The sequence below is a fragment of the Scatophagus argus genome, chromosome 7 (genome assembly GCF_020382885.2).
Source record: "Scatophagus argus isolate fScaArg1 chromosome 7, fScaArg1.pri, whole genome shotgun sequence".
NCBI lineage: Eukaryota > Metazoa > Chordata > Actinopteri > Scatophagidae > Scatophagus > Scatophagus argus.
This window is the reverse complement of record NC_058499.1, coordinates 21,217,621-21,232,676: the sequence shown is the minus strand read 5'-3', so window position 1 is coordinate 21,232,676 and position 15,056 is coordinate 21,217,621. Positions and strand designations below refer to the sequence as shown.

Below are 15,056 nucleotides of genomic sequence, written 5' to 3'. Positions count from 1 at the left end.
ACTTGAGCTTTCATAAAAGGTAATTGTCATTTTATATAATTTTCTAAATACTTAGTTAAGTGGAACTTTGCATTTCCTTGGTAAACATAGCCAGAGGATTTTTGTTTGAAGGTGAAATTGCCCATGTCATGTTCTTGTAGTTCTTGTTATGAGCCTTGTTTGATTGCTCATTGAACCAACATGGCCTCAGGCTCTTCCTGCTTGGTTAGGGTCAAATATAAAACCAGCCCTCACAATAAAGCCTCCTTCACAAACCCTAAACTACAGAATGTCTCTATAACGCTGACTGACCGACTAGTTTAAGATAAATCAGCTGTGGAAGAAAACCATTTTGCACAGAAACTGGGCTAAGAAAGTAACTGTTTTAGCTGTCTTTGAGGTTACAAATACAAAAAAAATCTACTATTCTAGATGGAGTTACCAATAGCCAGTGACAGTGCTCACCTGGCTGCATACAGATCCAGACTTCCTCTGTCCGTAGCCAATGGGAAGGCAGCACCTGGAGCGTATGATGAGTCTGGTTACTATCATTGTTACGGTGATGGGAGCAGTGTAGCTTCCCGTGGATCTGAAGCACTAACTGGCTACGACACTGTGGATTCTCCACCACACTATGACTTCTACGCCAACACTGAGGTGTGGGGCCGACGGAGACGTTTCAGACCATCTCTTTACCAGCTCTACGCAAACCCTGGGGTAGGAATACCTGCTTTTTATCACCTATTATGGCCCTTAATCTTTTTTTGCCAAATGAAAAACAAAATGCAGGGTGAACACTGACCTCATGATGCATCAGTTAGGTTTCTGTCTCACTTGATCTGACAATATTTGCTCCTCTTACTATAAACAAAAATGATTTTAGTCCCTAGATTCTGCTGTGAAATGTTCTATATATTTGAAATCTTTTATTTCTAAAATCTAGGAAAAGTGTCTAGTCCTAGTCCTCCTATAACAGTACTTTCTGTTTGCACTTAAAAGTCTACAAGGTTATATTTGTGTTAAATTTGCTTTATTAAAGTTGACTATTGTCTGACTTTTGCAACAGTAATTTTCTTGAAACACCACAAAATACTATGTTTGAAATATAATTCAAAGGCAACAGCCCAATCATACTGAGTTGTCTTCATTAACTGTTAACAATGTCTGCTCTGCCCAACATCTCTAGGCTAAATGCAGCTTATTTCACAATGACTTTTTTGCTATAGATCACAGAAAAGTTTAAAAATAAAACATAGCAAATATAATTGTTTCCACATCTGGAAGATTGACTCCTGTGTTGCTTTTCCTGATGTTTCCTTGGTTTTGGCTTTGTAATTACCAGAATTTGTATGGCTTTTATTCTCTAGGATGACTCCAGACCTCCCTTGTATGAAGAGACAACAAGTGGACACATGGAAGGAGGAGACAGCTCCGAGGAAGATGAGGAGGAGGGGAAGGAGCCACCACCTGAACCAACTCGCTTTGGCTGGGTACAGGGAGTCATGGTAGGTAGAGTTTGACAAGGGAGCATTTTAGATCTATTTGTGAGGTGTAGTTGCTCAGTACCAATCCATACATTTTATTTTAAGAGAAATTATTCATATTATTATCCTTGCATGAAATTGTACTGCTGATCTTACTGCTTTCTTACAAAAAAACAGACCTACCATCACATAAATGTTGTACATGAGAACAACTATTCCCACACAAGAACATAAGTACTGATAATTTAGCTAAACCCCAGAACCTCAGTGAAGGGCCTTCTGTATGAAAATGAGAAGCCCATACATCACCCCAACCTGCACACCCTTACTTTTCATCCCTTTACACTACAGCAGGACACCCTACTCCCTGGCATTGGCATTGGATATAATTGTGTGGAACTGTTCATTTCATTTGGTAACTGTCTTTTCACAGATCCGTTGCATGTTAAATATATGGGGGGTGATTTTGTACCTGAGATTACCCTGGATCACTGCTCAAGCTGGTATTGGTATGTCCAACCAAACTGCAGTTCCACTCATTCAGTAGCAGACCTTCACTTTGCTCATCATCTTTCTCTCTTCCCTCTTGTACCATTGTGTCAGGTCTTACCTGGGTGATCATTGTGTTATCTTCTTGTATAACTGGGATCACTGGTCTCTCAACCTCAGCCATTGCTACCAATGGAAAGGTCAAAGGAGGTCTGTTTGTGATACATGCATTAACAACCTACGTCGTAAAAAAATCTTTAAAAACATATAGACTGTATCTGACATTATTATATTTTATTGCCATTGAGTCCAGCCATGGTGACCACATATCCCAAAGAAAATGTTTTTTCCTGCCCCCCCACCTCCTTGCCTTCAGGTGGGACTTACTTCCTGATCAGTCGCAGCCTTGGTCCAGAGCTGGGTGGGTCCATCGGTCTGATCTTTGCCTTTGCCAATGCTGTAGCTGTGGCCATGCACACTGTGGGTTTTGCTGAGACTGTTACAGATCTCATGCGTGTAAGTAGGATGTTGGGTATTAATAATGTGCATATACACACACATATATGTATGTATATAGAGAAAAACCGTGGGGCGGGTTATACATGCCTAACATTTTTTTCTGAACTGTCTTCCTCAGGAAAATGGAGCTGTCATTGTGGACCGAACCAATGACATCCGCATCATTGGCATTATCACTGTCACATGCCTACTTGGTATCTCAATGGCTGGCATGGCATGGGAGTCAAAGGTCAGTTCAGACAAACAGATGAGACCATGGTAAATTGTCATTGTGCTTAACAGCAAGCAGTTGCAATTGTAAAATAAACACAAGATTTGATCACAGTCCTTTATGCTCTTTTAATGGAGTGTCTACATTCCTGCCTGAGCTCAACCTTAAGTGGTCAGATTACAGACTGACTTTGCTCTTGTATGCAGTCAAACGGATCAGATCAGTCTGCCAAGAATTTCCAGCTCCAGGGACAGCTCTTCCATTGGCGAATTTCCCCAATTATCAGCTTCAGGATCTGCGTATCATATAAATCCTTTTGATAAATTCATTTAAACAACCTGTTAATAGTGCTGGCACAATGAATGCTTCCCTTTCCTCACCTCTGTCAGACCATCAAGCCAATTATGCCAATGTGGCTACCATAGATATCATGATGATTGCTAATCATCAGCTTCCACTCAAACTCTTTGTGGACAGTGGTATTTGGAAACTATAATAAGCCCAAAGTTCTGAATTTAGGTGACTCCATCATCAGGTTATTGAATGTACCTGGTGCTGTAATCAAATGGTTCCGAAACTTTTTCTGCATGGCCCTAAGATTATTTTCGAGTGCCTCCCCATATTTTCTTGTCTTTGCGTTGGAAGTTGTGCTTTGAGCTGGTGAAGACTCATCCTCTGCTGTACGTTTAGCTGGCAGCCCACTCAGAAACATCAAGCCCTCATTTTTTCCATCCCTGCCACACTTTAAACATTCACTTTATTACATCGCTTAATACTTGATCCAGATTTTATGGGCTTATGTTATACCTGTCTAAAGCCATTTCAGTTTGTATGTATCACAGGTGGCCTTTTTCAGCTAACAAGTGCAAGTTGTAAGTTGCACTGAAATTCTCATGTACATACTATACATGTGTATGTCTGTTGTTCTTAAGGAGTATACCCACTCTAGCTAGTATGATATACCTGTTAGTTTATTAGCACAGTGAGATACAGTAGATTTTTTATTTATTTATTTATTTTTTTTGTGTGTAAATGTCTGTATGCATCCATGTATACTATATATTCTGTCTTCCACACAGGCCCAGATTCTGTTCTTCCTGGTCATCATGGTGTCATTCGTTAGTTACATTGTTGGAACAATCATCCCTGCCTCACCACAAAAACAAGCCAAGGGTTTCTTTAGCTACAAAGGTGACTATGCAGTTCCTGATCAGAGCATCATATCAAAGATTTTTGACTGCCACGCATGCAAGTTTTCTGTATCATTATAGCATGAGGCTTTAGTGTTTGTAATGGTTTTTAAACAAGTAAGGGATCAGTGATCTTTAAAACGGATTATGGAAGTAAGCCATTTTTTATATAGTAAGCCATTGTTTTTTTCAGTAGCATATAAAAACAATTTGTTGAAAATCAGACCTTTTTATGTTATGAGGGCCAGTAAATCTCTAGTAAACAAATTTTTGTCATTTTCAACAGCTGCCATTTTTGCAACTAATTTTGTGCCCAACTGGCGGGGGCAAGAGGGCAGCTTCTTTGGCATGTTCTCCATTTTCTTCCCCTCAGCAACGGGTATCTTGGCAGGGGCTAACATCTCAGGAGATCTGAAGGTATGTTAGTTTCTTTATTTATAGCTACCTATTTCTTTTCCTGCAAAATCTTGATTTAGAAAGCATCAAGCATTGTTCATAGTGGTGAGTAAACCTGTCTGCTTGTCTCACTTACCATTCTATTCCTGCACATATAGGCATACAAATCATACAAATAACATGTACGTGGCAATTTATTACTCAGCAGTATTTCCAAAAGCCTTATGCTCATTTTGCTCTTCCTCTTCTTCCTAGAATCCAACAGTGGCCATCCCCAGAGGAACACTGATGGCGATATTCTGGACTACCCTCTCATACATCATCATCTCAGCTACTATTGGTACTGTGTCTGCACTTCCTACTAAATCTGTATTTGCACTGCCTTATACTATACTGAGTCAATGTTATTTCCATTGTCTGCATTAATTATGTACGCACCTGAACTCTGCTAGCCAATAACCCACCTTGTGTACAGTCCTCATGTACAGTGTTCAAAATAATGTAGAAGTAGCAGTTACATAATTTTGCTCCTTGAAGATAAGTCTTTGCAACACATGGCTCACTGTATTTAACAGCATTGTATATTTTTTTCATCTCAATACCTTTTATTGTGCACAACTATAATAAAGTATATTCAATTGAACTGAAACATTTAAGTAGAATTTGGATGTGGATTTGTTGCCATAATGATAACATGCAGACAGAAAGTAGGCATTACAGAAACTCATCTGCTGAAATGCAATCCGTCTTCCCGAAAGCTTGTTTGGACGTTCATTTAATTTCTACCATTCACAAGAGCGACAAATATTATTGTGATGATAGTATACAGTAATTATATCTAGGATTACAGAATGCATTTATTATATTTATCTGTTTTTTTTATTTATTTTTTTTTTTTGGGGGATTTTGAGGTAAAATATTCTTGTTTGTGTTCTTATATAAATGTATTCATGCAGGCTTGTGTCTCTGTGTGTTTGTGTCCTCCCAGGATCCTGTGTGGTGAGAGATGCATCAGGCCTGTTAAACGACACTATTCCACCATCCTCATCCAGTGAGGATTGTGTTGGTGTAGCCTGTCAGTATGGATGGGACTTCACCCAGTGTATCAACAATAACACATGCCTCTATGGAATCAGTAATTACTATCAGGTTAGCACAAGCTCACTTCCTGACAAGACACAAAAAAGTGAAATGTGTCTTTAGACCTCTTTCCTCACCAAGTGAGGCTGCAAAGAAAAAGTTCACTCCTGAGATGATTTCTGGATAATGCCATCCTATAGCATTTAAAAAACCCAAACATTTACCTGCTGTCAGTTCAAATACATTTGTTTTAATTTTATTTTATTTTTCAGAAGCAAAAAATACACAATTAAATCAGTGACACTAACAAGTCACATCAGTTTCATACTACATAAATGATTCGGTTATTATAATTGTAAACACACAAACAGTTTGGTGAAAAGATGAAATTAACAGTACATTTCTGTCTCTAGTCGATGAGCATGGTGTCAGCCTTCGCCCCTCTCATCACTGCTGGGATATTTGGAGCAACACTGTCCTCTGCTTTGGCCTGCCTGGTGTCTGCTCCTAAAGTCTTCCAGGTACATTACACAGACTTACATTCATTTCCTGGAGGGAAAATCACCATCTAATCATAACAATAAACATTACTTGCCTAATCCTAACCCTGACTTTAACCAAACCCTAACCTCAACCTGACCTTAAAGCAAGTCTTCACCTCACAATGTGAGTGTGTAAAGAGATGTTTGTCCCCACAACAACAGAAATAAGCGTCCATACACACACACTAAATATACTATATTGTGCTAATGGAATATGGCATATTTTCTGGATATCCAAAACAGCAACCAGACCCATCAGTTGAAACTAATCACAACTCTGTTGATTTTCCCAACAGATTAGTTAGCCAGAGGCTAACTTGTAACTCTGTCAGTACTCTGCACGTGATTTCTTTTGTGATGTCTGAGAGGTCAGTTAATATAAACAGAGGTATTTCTAAAGCCAATCTTGATAACCTCATCCTGAGTCCTAACCTACTTGTTCTTAATTTTGCCTTATTGAACTGAATCCATTCCCTGATCAATCATTTATTGTAGCAAACTTAGTGGGGCTAATGATCTTGATGCCCTTTTCATCACTGAAACGTAGCTAAACTCAATTTTGTCACACTGCACAATGCTCTATTACATCCTCTATTACAATGTTCTACACATTGCAAGGTAGGGGCAAAGAGGCAGGGGAGTGGCAGTCATTATTTTCAGATTTTTTAAACTGATTCAAAATCATACCAAAAAAGAACAGTTCTTTGATACATTCACTGGTGAGGGTTATACAGTACTTGCTGGCTCTGCAGTACATGTTGTTAATTAATGATATAAGCAGTAACAAAGTAGAATTCTCCTCAATGGATGTAGGGCGTTTCAAGGTCTGACAAGATGGTATTCAGCATTTACTGTATGCACCTAATGGAAAAGCTTGCTTGCTCATCTCAAACTTGCTTGAATGTGGTGTTTAAAAAAAAAACTAAACTGTATTTTTGCTGTATATATGTTTGTATGTGTATGTACACATGGGTGTTTCTGTTTATAGGCACTTTTTAGCTTTTTGTTTTATTGTGTTACATAAAGCACTTTGAACTACTTTTATGTCATGGTGGAATTTAATATTTGATTTATTTGATTTCATTTCAGTTGTAAGTGCCACTTTTTCCATGTCCCTGTGTGTGTTTAAACACAAGCTTTTCCTCTCTGCTGTGAAATGCTATAACATAATAATGTGTGTATAATACTTTTTTTGTCTCTGCTTCTTTTATTTCTGATAGTGTCTGTGTAAGGACAAACTGTACCCTTTAATTGGCTTCTTTGGCAAAGGTTATGGAAAGAATGATGAACCACTCAGAAGCTACCTGCTAACATACATCATTGCTGCCTGCTTCATTCTCATTGGTGAGGCCTTGAAGAGAACCTCTGACCCCTTGAGAAGATCAGTAGGAATTTTAGTAATTATGGTCTGAATGGAGATGCCAATGTGCATCGGATTTCACTTCATAAGAATCTAACAAATTATAATAATTATATTACACATTATATTTATTATAGTATATTACACATGGTTCTCCCCCGTTCTTCGTCTCCACCAGCCGAGCTGAACACCATCGCCCCTATCATCTCCAACTTCTTCCTCTGTTCCTACGCTCTGATCAACTTCAGCTGCTTCCATGCCTCAGTCACCAACTCACCAGGTAAAAAACTAAAAACTCTACTCCTTTAATGGACAGATCAGAACTAATTCAATACAGTGACTGTAATGCACTGAAACATAGAATAAACGTAGCTGTTGAGAAAGCAGAATTCTTGATTTGATATAGATTTTCTGGTTCGAAAGGGGGAATGTGTAGTAGTGTGTGTACATGTGTATATGTGTGTCTCCAGGTTGGCGTCCATCCTTCAGGTTCTACAATAAATGGCTGTCGTTGCTGGGAGCTCTGTGTTGTGTGATTATCATGTTCCTGCTGACTTGGTGGGCAGCCCTCATTGCCTTTGGTGTTGTCTTTCTCCTTTTGGGATACACACTCTATAAGAAGCCTGGTAAACACACACATACAGTCCAACAAAACACAGTACAACTGTCCTCCTCTGTTCTGTTCTTACTCTGCTGCTTTCCTTTGTGGTTAGCTGTAAATTGGGGCTCCTCAGTGCAGGCGAGTTCCTACAACATCGCTCTGAACCAGTGTGTGGGCCTCAATTATGTGGAGGACCATGTCAAGAACTACAGGTCAGCGACAGGATGTGATCACACACCTACAATTTGTCCTCTGTAATTTCAACTGTTCTCACTCCCAGATTGTCAAATATGCCAGCTTTCAGTCGGCGGCTCTAAGCTATGACACTCTACTTCCCCCTCCAGCATCAGTTGTGCATGTGCATTGCACTGCAGCCAGGTTAGCAATAATAACTACCCACTGTGTGGTTAGACTCTGGGTTAAAATCAGTGCACTGTATTAGTTACAGAAGTTAAGTTACGTCACTTATGTAATTTATATTACAGAACTTTCATTACCCAACTAAAGTAATGTAAGGTAAAAACAAGTCAACTCTGATGTGGGAGTCAAATTCCAGTCTCCTGTGGTAGAGTGCCGTGTGTGACCCATCCAACCACCCTGACCATCTTCTTACTCAGACTTTTCTTGCTCTTTACACAACTATGACAGAGGGGCACATCCAGAAATAATGCTTAGAAGCATAGGGCCACTGACCGAGCTGTCATATTGTGCTGGGTGGGAGTGATAACAGGCTGGTAGTTAGATGTTAAGTTGAAAATGTTTAATGTTAAAAAATTTTGGATTTGGAAGTGGAATAGGGGTCAAAGCAAATTTAATTGCAGTACTTTAGCTGAGCATGGTGGCTTGAGTAAGGGACTGTCTGCCAACTTTTCCATTATCTGGTGTTCATATAATAAAGATGTAGCTTATTATGAGCTTAGGTCCACGGCGTTGCTTGTGGTAGCGGGCCTTTCAAGTACAAAAAATTGCTGGCTGTTAAATGAAAATACCCATTTCGTTATCCTTGTAAAACTTTTAGTGTGGTCTCAACCCTGAAGGAATAGTTTGCCTTTTAGACGAGTGTGAATGTGAAAACTGTACCTTATGGTAGCCATTCTGAACACTGAACACTTCAGTTAGTGTGCAACGGGGGACAAGGTAGTGTCAGAATTTAGAACATAATATGTATATGTGCTCACATAAATTTAAACAAAAAAGTCAAGTTAAAATTATTTTAATTTCAATGACCACATATATCATCACAGACATGTTTACATACAGTTAGTCAGCAACCCTGGGCCAGGAAAAGCCCCAAAGCATATGGTGGACTTTAAGTTACATAAGGTTGAAAACCTTATTATGAAGGTTGTGTGCCAAACTGAACTGGATTAGACCCGTTGTTACAGTCTCTGAGCTAAACAAATCTTAATTTAAGTCTTATCTAACTCTTGGCAGGAAAGCAAATAAGAATATTTTCCATAGAGTCAAACAGTCCCTTTTTTGTTCACATGAATGCAGTATATACTTAATTCACATATTAACTTGGTGTCAGCTGTGAGATCAACTGTGCTCAAGTCGCTGAAAAGTCGAGATGTTTTCCAAGTCCTTAGCGGTTTCGTTTATGTCCACAGTAAAAAAAAGAAAAAAAATCAACATGCCATAAAAACGATGATTTTTCTTAAAGATCAAATGAGGTGTTGAAGTGTCTGCAGGAGCCCCGGAATAAACTGCTCAACATGTGCTTTGCTCACCTTCCAGACCCCAGTGTTTGGTGCTCACAGGTCCTCCCAGCAGTCGTCCAGCCCTGGTGGATCTTGTGTCATGTTTCACCAAGAGACTCAGCCTCATGATGTGTGCCAATGTGGTCACTGTGAGCTCAACTCAGCATGCACATTCTGTACACATCTCCCAGTGAAGATTATATCTTCGGGCTGATTTGTGTAAAAACGCAACATACTTTTAAATATCTAAAAGTGCAATGTTTTGGCTGGCAGCGCATTTTCAGGTGTGGGATTGAAATCGATATCTGTTCAACAATGTGTTTGTCAGGATGACACCTCACCATCAGTAGTGGAAAAGGCGAGCAGTGACAGTCATGCTACCTGGTTGAACCAAAGGAAGGTGAAGTCGTTCTACAGAGGTGTGGTGGCCACAGAGCTACGATCAGGAGTTAACATGCTGCTACAGGTCAGAATTACACCTCATCTCTTCTTTTCTATTCTAATGAACTGTCTCCATCAACTGAGCTGTGCTGAGGCCTGTCTCACAAAGCCAACCATCATTGGGGTTGACCTTCATTCTGTAAAGAGTCAAGATCACAAGCCTACAGGAGCAGATTTTGCTCATTAATAAAGATCAAAACAGAGGAAAGACGACCTCAACCAAATCAACTGGCTCATCTTTCCACAATGCATCATGCGGTGTTCCAACAATCACTAATTCTGGTTTGGTTGAAATAAACACTTAATTCACCATGTTAGATGTGAAACTATCAGGAGAGAAGCATGATGGAGGGCAGATATCAACTGAAAAAACTCTTTCAGCGACAGCCCTAGTCATTCATTCAAAATCATTCACATAAATCAATAACACAAAACCTCATGTATTTACCACTCTATTATTCTCATCTTGAAGAAAATTGAAGCTGGTTTTGAGACAGGCCGACTCTTTTCCTCTCCTCATGTTGTTGATTGTCCACCAGGGGGCAGGTTTGGGTCGCATTAAACCAAATGTTCTGCTGATGGGTTTCAAGAAAGACTGGCGCAGTGACTCCCCACAGGCTGCACACAATTATGTAGGAATACTGCAGTGAGTGACTTTTGAACTACTGATATAAACTCAGATAACCATAAAGCTGTCCAATGTCAAAATTCAACATTACATTAATGTCTGTTTCAGTGATGCATTTGACCTGCAGTATGGTGTGTGCATGCTGAGAATGAGGGAGGGACTGGATGTCTCCCGTCCATCTCAATCACATGGTGAGAGCTTCATTTGAAACACAGCAGAGCGCACTGCGAGTAAATGAACTTTGTTCCATCAGTGAACTCTGACAGTTGCTGCTGCAGCTACACTGTCTGTCAGTTTGTTTGGAGTTAACAAGAGGAATGGTAGGAAGAGCTGTCCACGTTCATCCATCATCTTTGAGTTACTGACTTAAAGTGAATCCATTATGTAAATTCTTCTGCTTTGTCTTCAGTCAATCCAGGTTTTGATGGAGGACCAGAGAGCATAAACACCATCGCTGCCCCTTCCCTCATTCAGACAAGCACTGCTTGTATGTATAAGCATGATCGTATGATCAGGATTCATTTCTTTTACATATCAAAAAATCTTGAGTGAACTTGTCTTGATTTGCCCTTGAATCTGGAAAAATTAAAGCTGTAAAAAAATGTATATACACAGAACTGTTATATATTGATTTCATTTAAATTTTCTGTATATGAAATTGTTTGCAGCTGCTGTTTCTATTGAAGCAGAGCCTCAGACAAGTACGGTGTTCCAGAAGAAACAAGGGAAGAAGACCATTGATGTGTACTGGCTGTCTGATGATGGAGGTTTGATCATCTCTCCGTTCATCCACCACTTTATTTGCTTCCATCAATAATATCAGAACAGATTTCCACAGTGGTTGAATGTATTTAGCTACATTTGCTCAAGTACAAATTCAAGGTACTTGTACTTAATTTTACTATTTCCATTTCATGTAACTCTATAGTTCTACTCCACTACATGTCAGGGGTAAATATTGTAGCTAATTTTCGCCCCACTACATTTTTTTTTTCGACAGGTAAGTTTTCATAATCTTACTGTCCAGGACAAATCTTGTATCTCCAGTTCTTTTGACTTTGAATGTTTGTGATAAATTGAGGGATTGCACCATTTTGTGTTGACAAAATTTTTCTACTTCTTAAGCCAACACTAAACTCTTTAAAGTTTCATGGATTAGCTGGAAAATTAATCATCAAGAAGCTGAAAACAGGTCTGTTTTTCTGAGCTCACGACAAGATGACTTTTTGGCTGTCATTGGACAACCAGACAACAAAGATATGATGATTTTACAGAACATGATGTATTGTTATATATAAAACTACCCAACAGTATATTAAAATTAGTTCAATGTACAGCAGTGCAATACAACACATACGTTACTGCAGATAATTACTGATGTTAATGAAAAAACACCAGTTATAATGGTAAAATACTGAAAAAGAACATATTATTGTGTTATATTGTGTGTGTGTGTGTGTGTGTGTATGTGTGTGCGTTACCAGGTCTGACCCTGCTGCTGCCCTACCTGCTGACTCGGAGGAAGCGCTGGGCCAGATGTAAGGTCCGAGTGTTTGTGGGCGGAGACACAGACAAGAAGGAAGAGCAGAGAGAGGAGTAAGCACTTGGAGTACTTCCCCATGTTTAAAGAGTAAATCGCTGCCTGCAGATCCAGCAACTTTTCAAGCTCAATGTGTGACCTGATTTAAAAATATGGGATTCTGTGAAAATTCTGAAAACTTCTGTTTAATATGGATTTACATTCTCCTCCCAGGATGGTAGCACTGATCAAGAAATTCCGTTTGGGTTTCCATGATGTTGAAGTCCTCCCAGACATCTACCAGAGTCCCCAGCCTGGAAAGTATGGCTGCCAGAGCTTTTTAAATGTATTAGAATGAAGCATAGTGCGAAAAACAGTGGATAAGATCTGCCATCATGCAATTTCATAAGAAATCAACGTGACTTGGGTGCATTGTGGTGCATTCTAAGATTTTGACCAACTGGTCAGACTGTTCAGAGAAAAGTGGGTGATAATAGGGGCTCAGTATTCATTTTTGTTCCAGGGCCCACTAGCAGGTTAATCGGGCCATGCATGTGATTTCCACTTGATGCAGTTAGAGTGCTTTGATTTGAGGATCAACAGAAACTAGATGGTACTTGGCGAGCATAAGCCTCCCACGGTGCTGAATAATCCTCCAAGGCACTGTCACACCCACTGAAGTCATTGATATCATTTAAACTCCCTAAAGCCCTGCAAATGTTGCTGTGTTGTATTTTAAACCACGCCTACATATTTGTTGCAAACGTGTGTTCACGGTTTAATGATGACCTCTAAGCATACTTCAGAATATCATGAATTGTCCCTTCACTTGAGTCCTGTACATCCACCAGCTTTCACAGAACTGTCCCAATTGTTTTGGCACAGAGTTGGCTAAATACAGTAAAAAAAAAGCAATCATCATAGTAAAAAAAAAGAATCCATACTAGGCTTACTGTACATACTTGTGTGTACTTTATACCCACGACCCCTGTGTGTCTCCGTGTTCTCCAGCGTTCATCAGTTTGAGAATATGGTGGGTCGCTTCAGGCTCGACACAAACTCCAAACAGGACTCTGATTCTGGGCCACCGGGACAGCAGGAGCAGCCGTGGATGATCAATGACCAGGACTGGGAGAGGAACAAGGCCAAGGTTTGACACACACACAACCTAAAACATACACATTTAGGTGTGAGAAAGGAGGAAGAAATAATGTAGTAATAAATAATAAATAATTTCTCTGTGTGTTTCAGTCTCTCCGTCAGATCCGCCTAAATGAGGTTCTGCAGGATTACTCCAGAGAAGCTGCTCTGATTATCATGTGAGTACACCAACTCCTCTCTGTAGCTCATGGCAATGCTACTTTATTAGAAGGTAGACAATGCAGAGTAAAAGCCATGACCATCTAATCACATGGCACGTCAAATGAACTACTCCACTCTGAGTGAATGACCCTTGATTCTTGGCTTGTCTGTGATTTTTAAGCGTGAAATCACACAAACTCACCAAGCAAAATCAATTGCCTTCAAAAGTAATAATGTTACCAGTTCACTGTTTCCTGTGACTCTAAATGTCTGCCGACAGCACCATGCCAGTGGGGAGGAGAGGCGTGTGTCCCTGTACGCTCTACCTGGCGTGGCTGGACTCCCTGTCACGTGACCTGAGACCCCCAGTCCTGTTGGTCAGAGGAAACCAAGAAAACGTCCTCACCTTCTACTGTCAATGAAATGCCTCCTCAAGACCAAATGTGCACACACTGATCAATAATTAATATCCAACATCATCATCGACACATAAGCCAAAACCTTGATGACTACTCATAGTTATGTAATCCTGTAACACATGTATGATTCCTGTATTTACCATGTTTTTCTTTTGTTAAACAGCTTAATGATTTTAGAGATACAACAGAGATGAATCACACTAGGTGACATATTTATAATTTAAGTCACTATTGATCATAAAGACTGATTGTAAATACTTATCAAAATGATTCCATGTTTGACAGTTACATGCATATAGAATGTTATGTTTCCTCTCCTCTTTATTTGACAAAATAAGATAAAAATTAGTTAATGCGATAGTTGTTATTAACATGACATAAACAGTCGACAGCATACTTCATATTAAATAAAGACACTCTGTGTGTGTGTGTGTGTGTGTGTGGTGCTGCACTGTCACAAATCAAAAAGGCACAGACAGTTTCTCCTCAAACCCTCCCTACCTTTGGCAGCTCTGCCTGCAATCACTGTTGTTTACTGGCATTTTATATTTTCAGAAATGCAGACTAAACATGTGGTTATTTGTTGCATCTTTCTATGCATGGCTTAGCAGGGCAGGATATAGCTGTCACAGCGTGACTTGGTCTGTCTTGATGAAGTGACCCTGAATCCTTCTCCTGTCCGCTAGCAGACCCTGACATTTGACCACACTAAAGGGGACAGCAGCATTTGCAATTCCAGTAGAAAATTGTTTTGTATCACATTCTACAGAATAGTACACCATACCATAATGTATAATCCGTAGTGCCAACGTTTTTAACATGTTGTAAAGTACTATCACTAGCTGCTTCCGTTCTTTTTTTTATTTTAATTGTATCTGGTAAACCAACATGATTTTGAGGATTGTCTTAGGTTGTGTTTTCACTAACACTCAAAGCTTCAGATAATTTGCAAGTCGATATACACCTCACTGATGCAACATGACTGATGCAACTTCAGTGTATAAACGAGGTTTTGCTGTCAGAAAATGTGCTTTTTTTCTGAGAGGTTAAGAATAACAGAGTCCTCACTCTGCATCCATTTTCAGGTACCGATAACGTCATACAAAATAACGTTACAGACTATATAATTAATTTTCTGTTAACCAGATGAAACAAAACAGTCATATAAATCTCACCTACTACTTTCTCATTGACTG

The 15,056-nt window shown here is 39.5% G+C and overlaps 1 protein-coding gene across 1 annotated transcript; it reads left to right on the top strand.

Moving 5' to 3' along the window:
- The first annotated feature begins 250 nt into the window (after nt 1-250).
- slc12a3 (solute carrier family 12 member 3) lies at nt 251-14,209 on the top strand. The gene is made up of 26 exons (XM_046393552.1): nt 251-696; nt 1,347-1,484; nt 1,897-1,972; nt 2,067-2,162; nt 2,329-2,468; nt 2,590-2,700; nt 3,762-3,873; nt 4,159-4,289; nt 4,524-4,608; nt 5,257-5,417; nt 5,762-5,869; nt 7,111-7,234; nt 7,429-7,530; nt 7,721-7,876; nt 7,964-8,063; nt 9,589-9,700; nt 9,880-10,017; nt 10,532-10,638; nt 10,729-10,811; nt 11,030-11,107; nt 11,289-11,387; nt 12,105-12,216; nt 12,374-12,460; nt 13,151-13,289; nt 13,391-13,458; nt 13,722-14,209. The coding sequence occupies exons 1-26, from the start codon at nt 412-414 to the stop codon at nt 13,861-13,863; spliced, it is 3,090 nt and encodes a 1,029-aa protein (XP_046249508.1). The 5' UTR covers nt 251-411; the 3' UTR covers nt 13,864-14,209.
- Nucleotides 14,210-15,056: the final 847 nt, after the last annotated feature.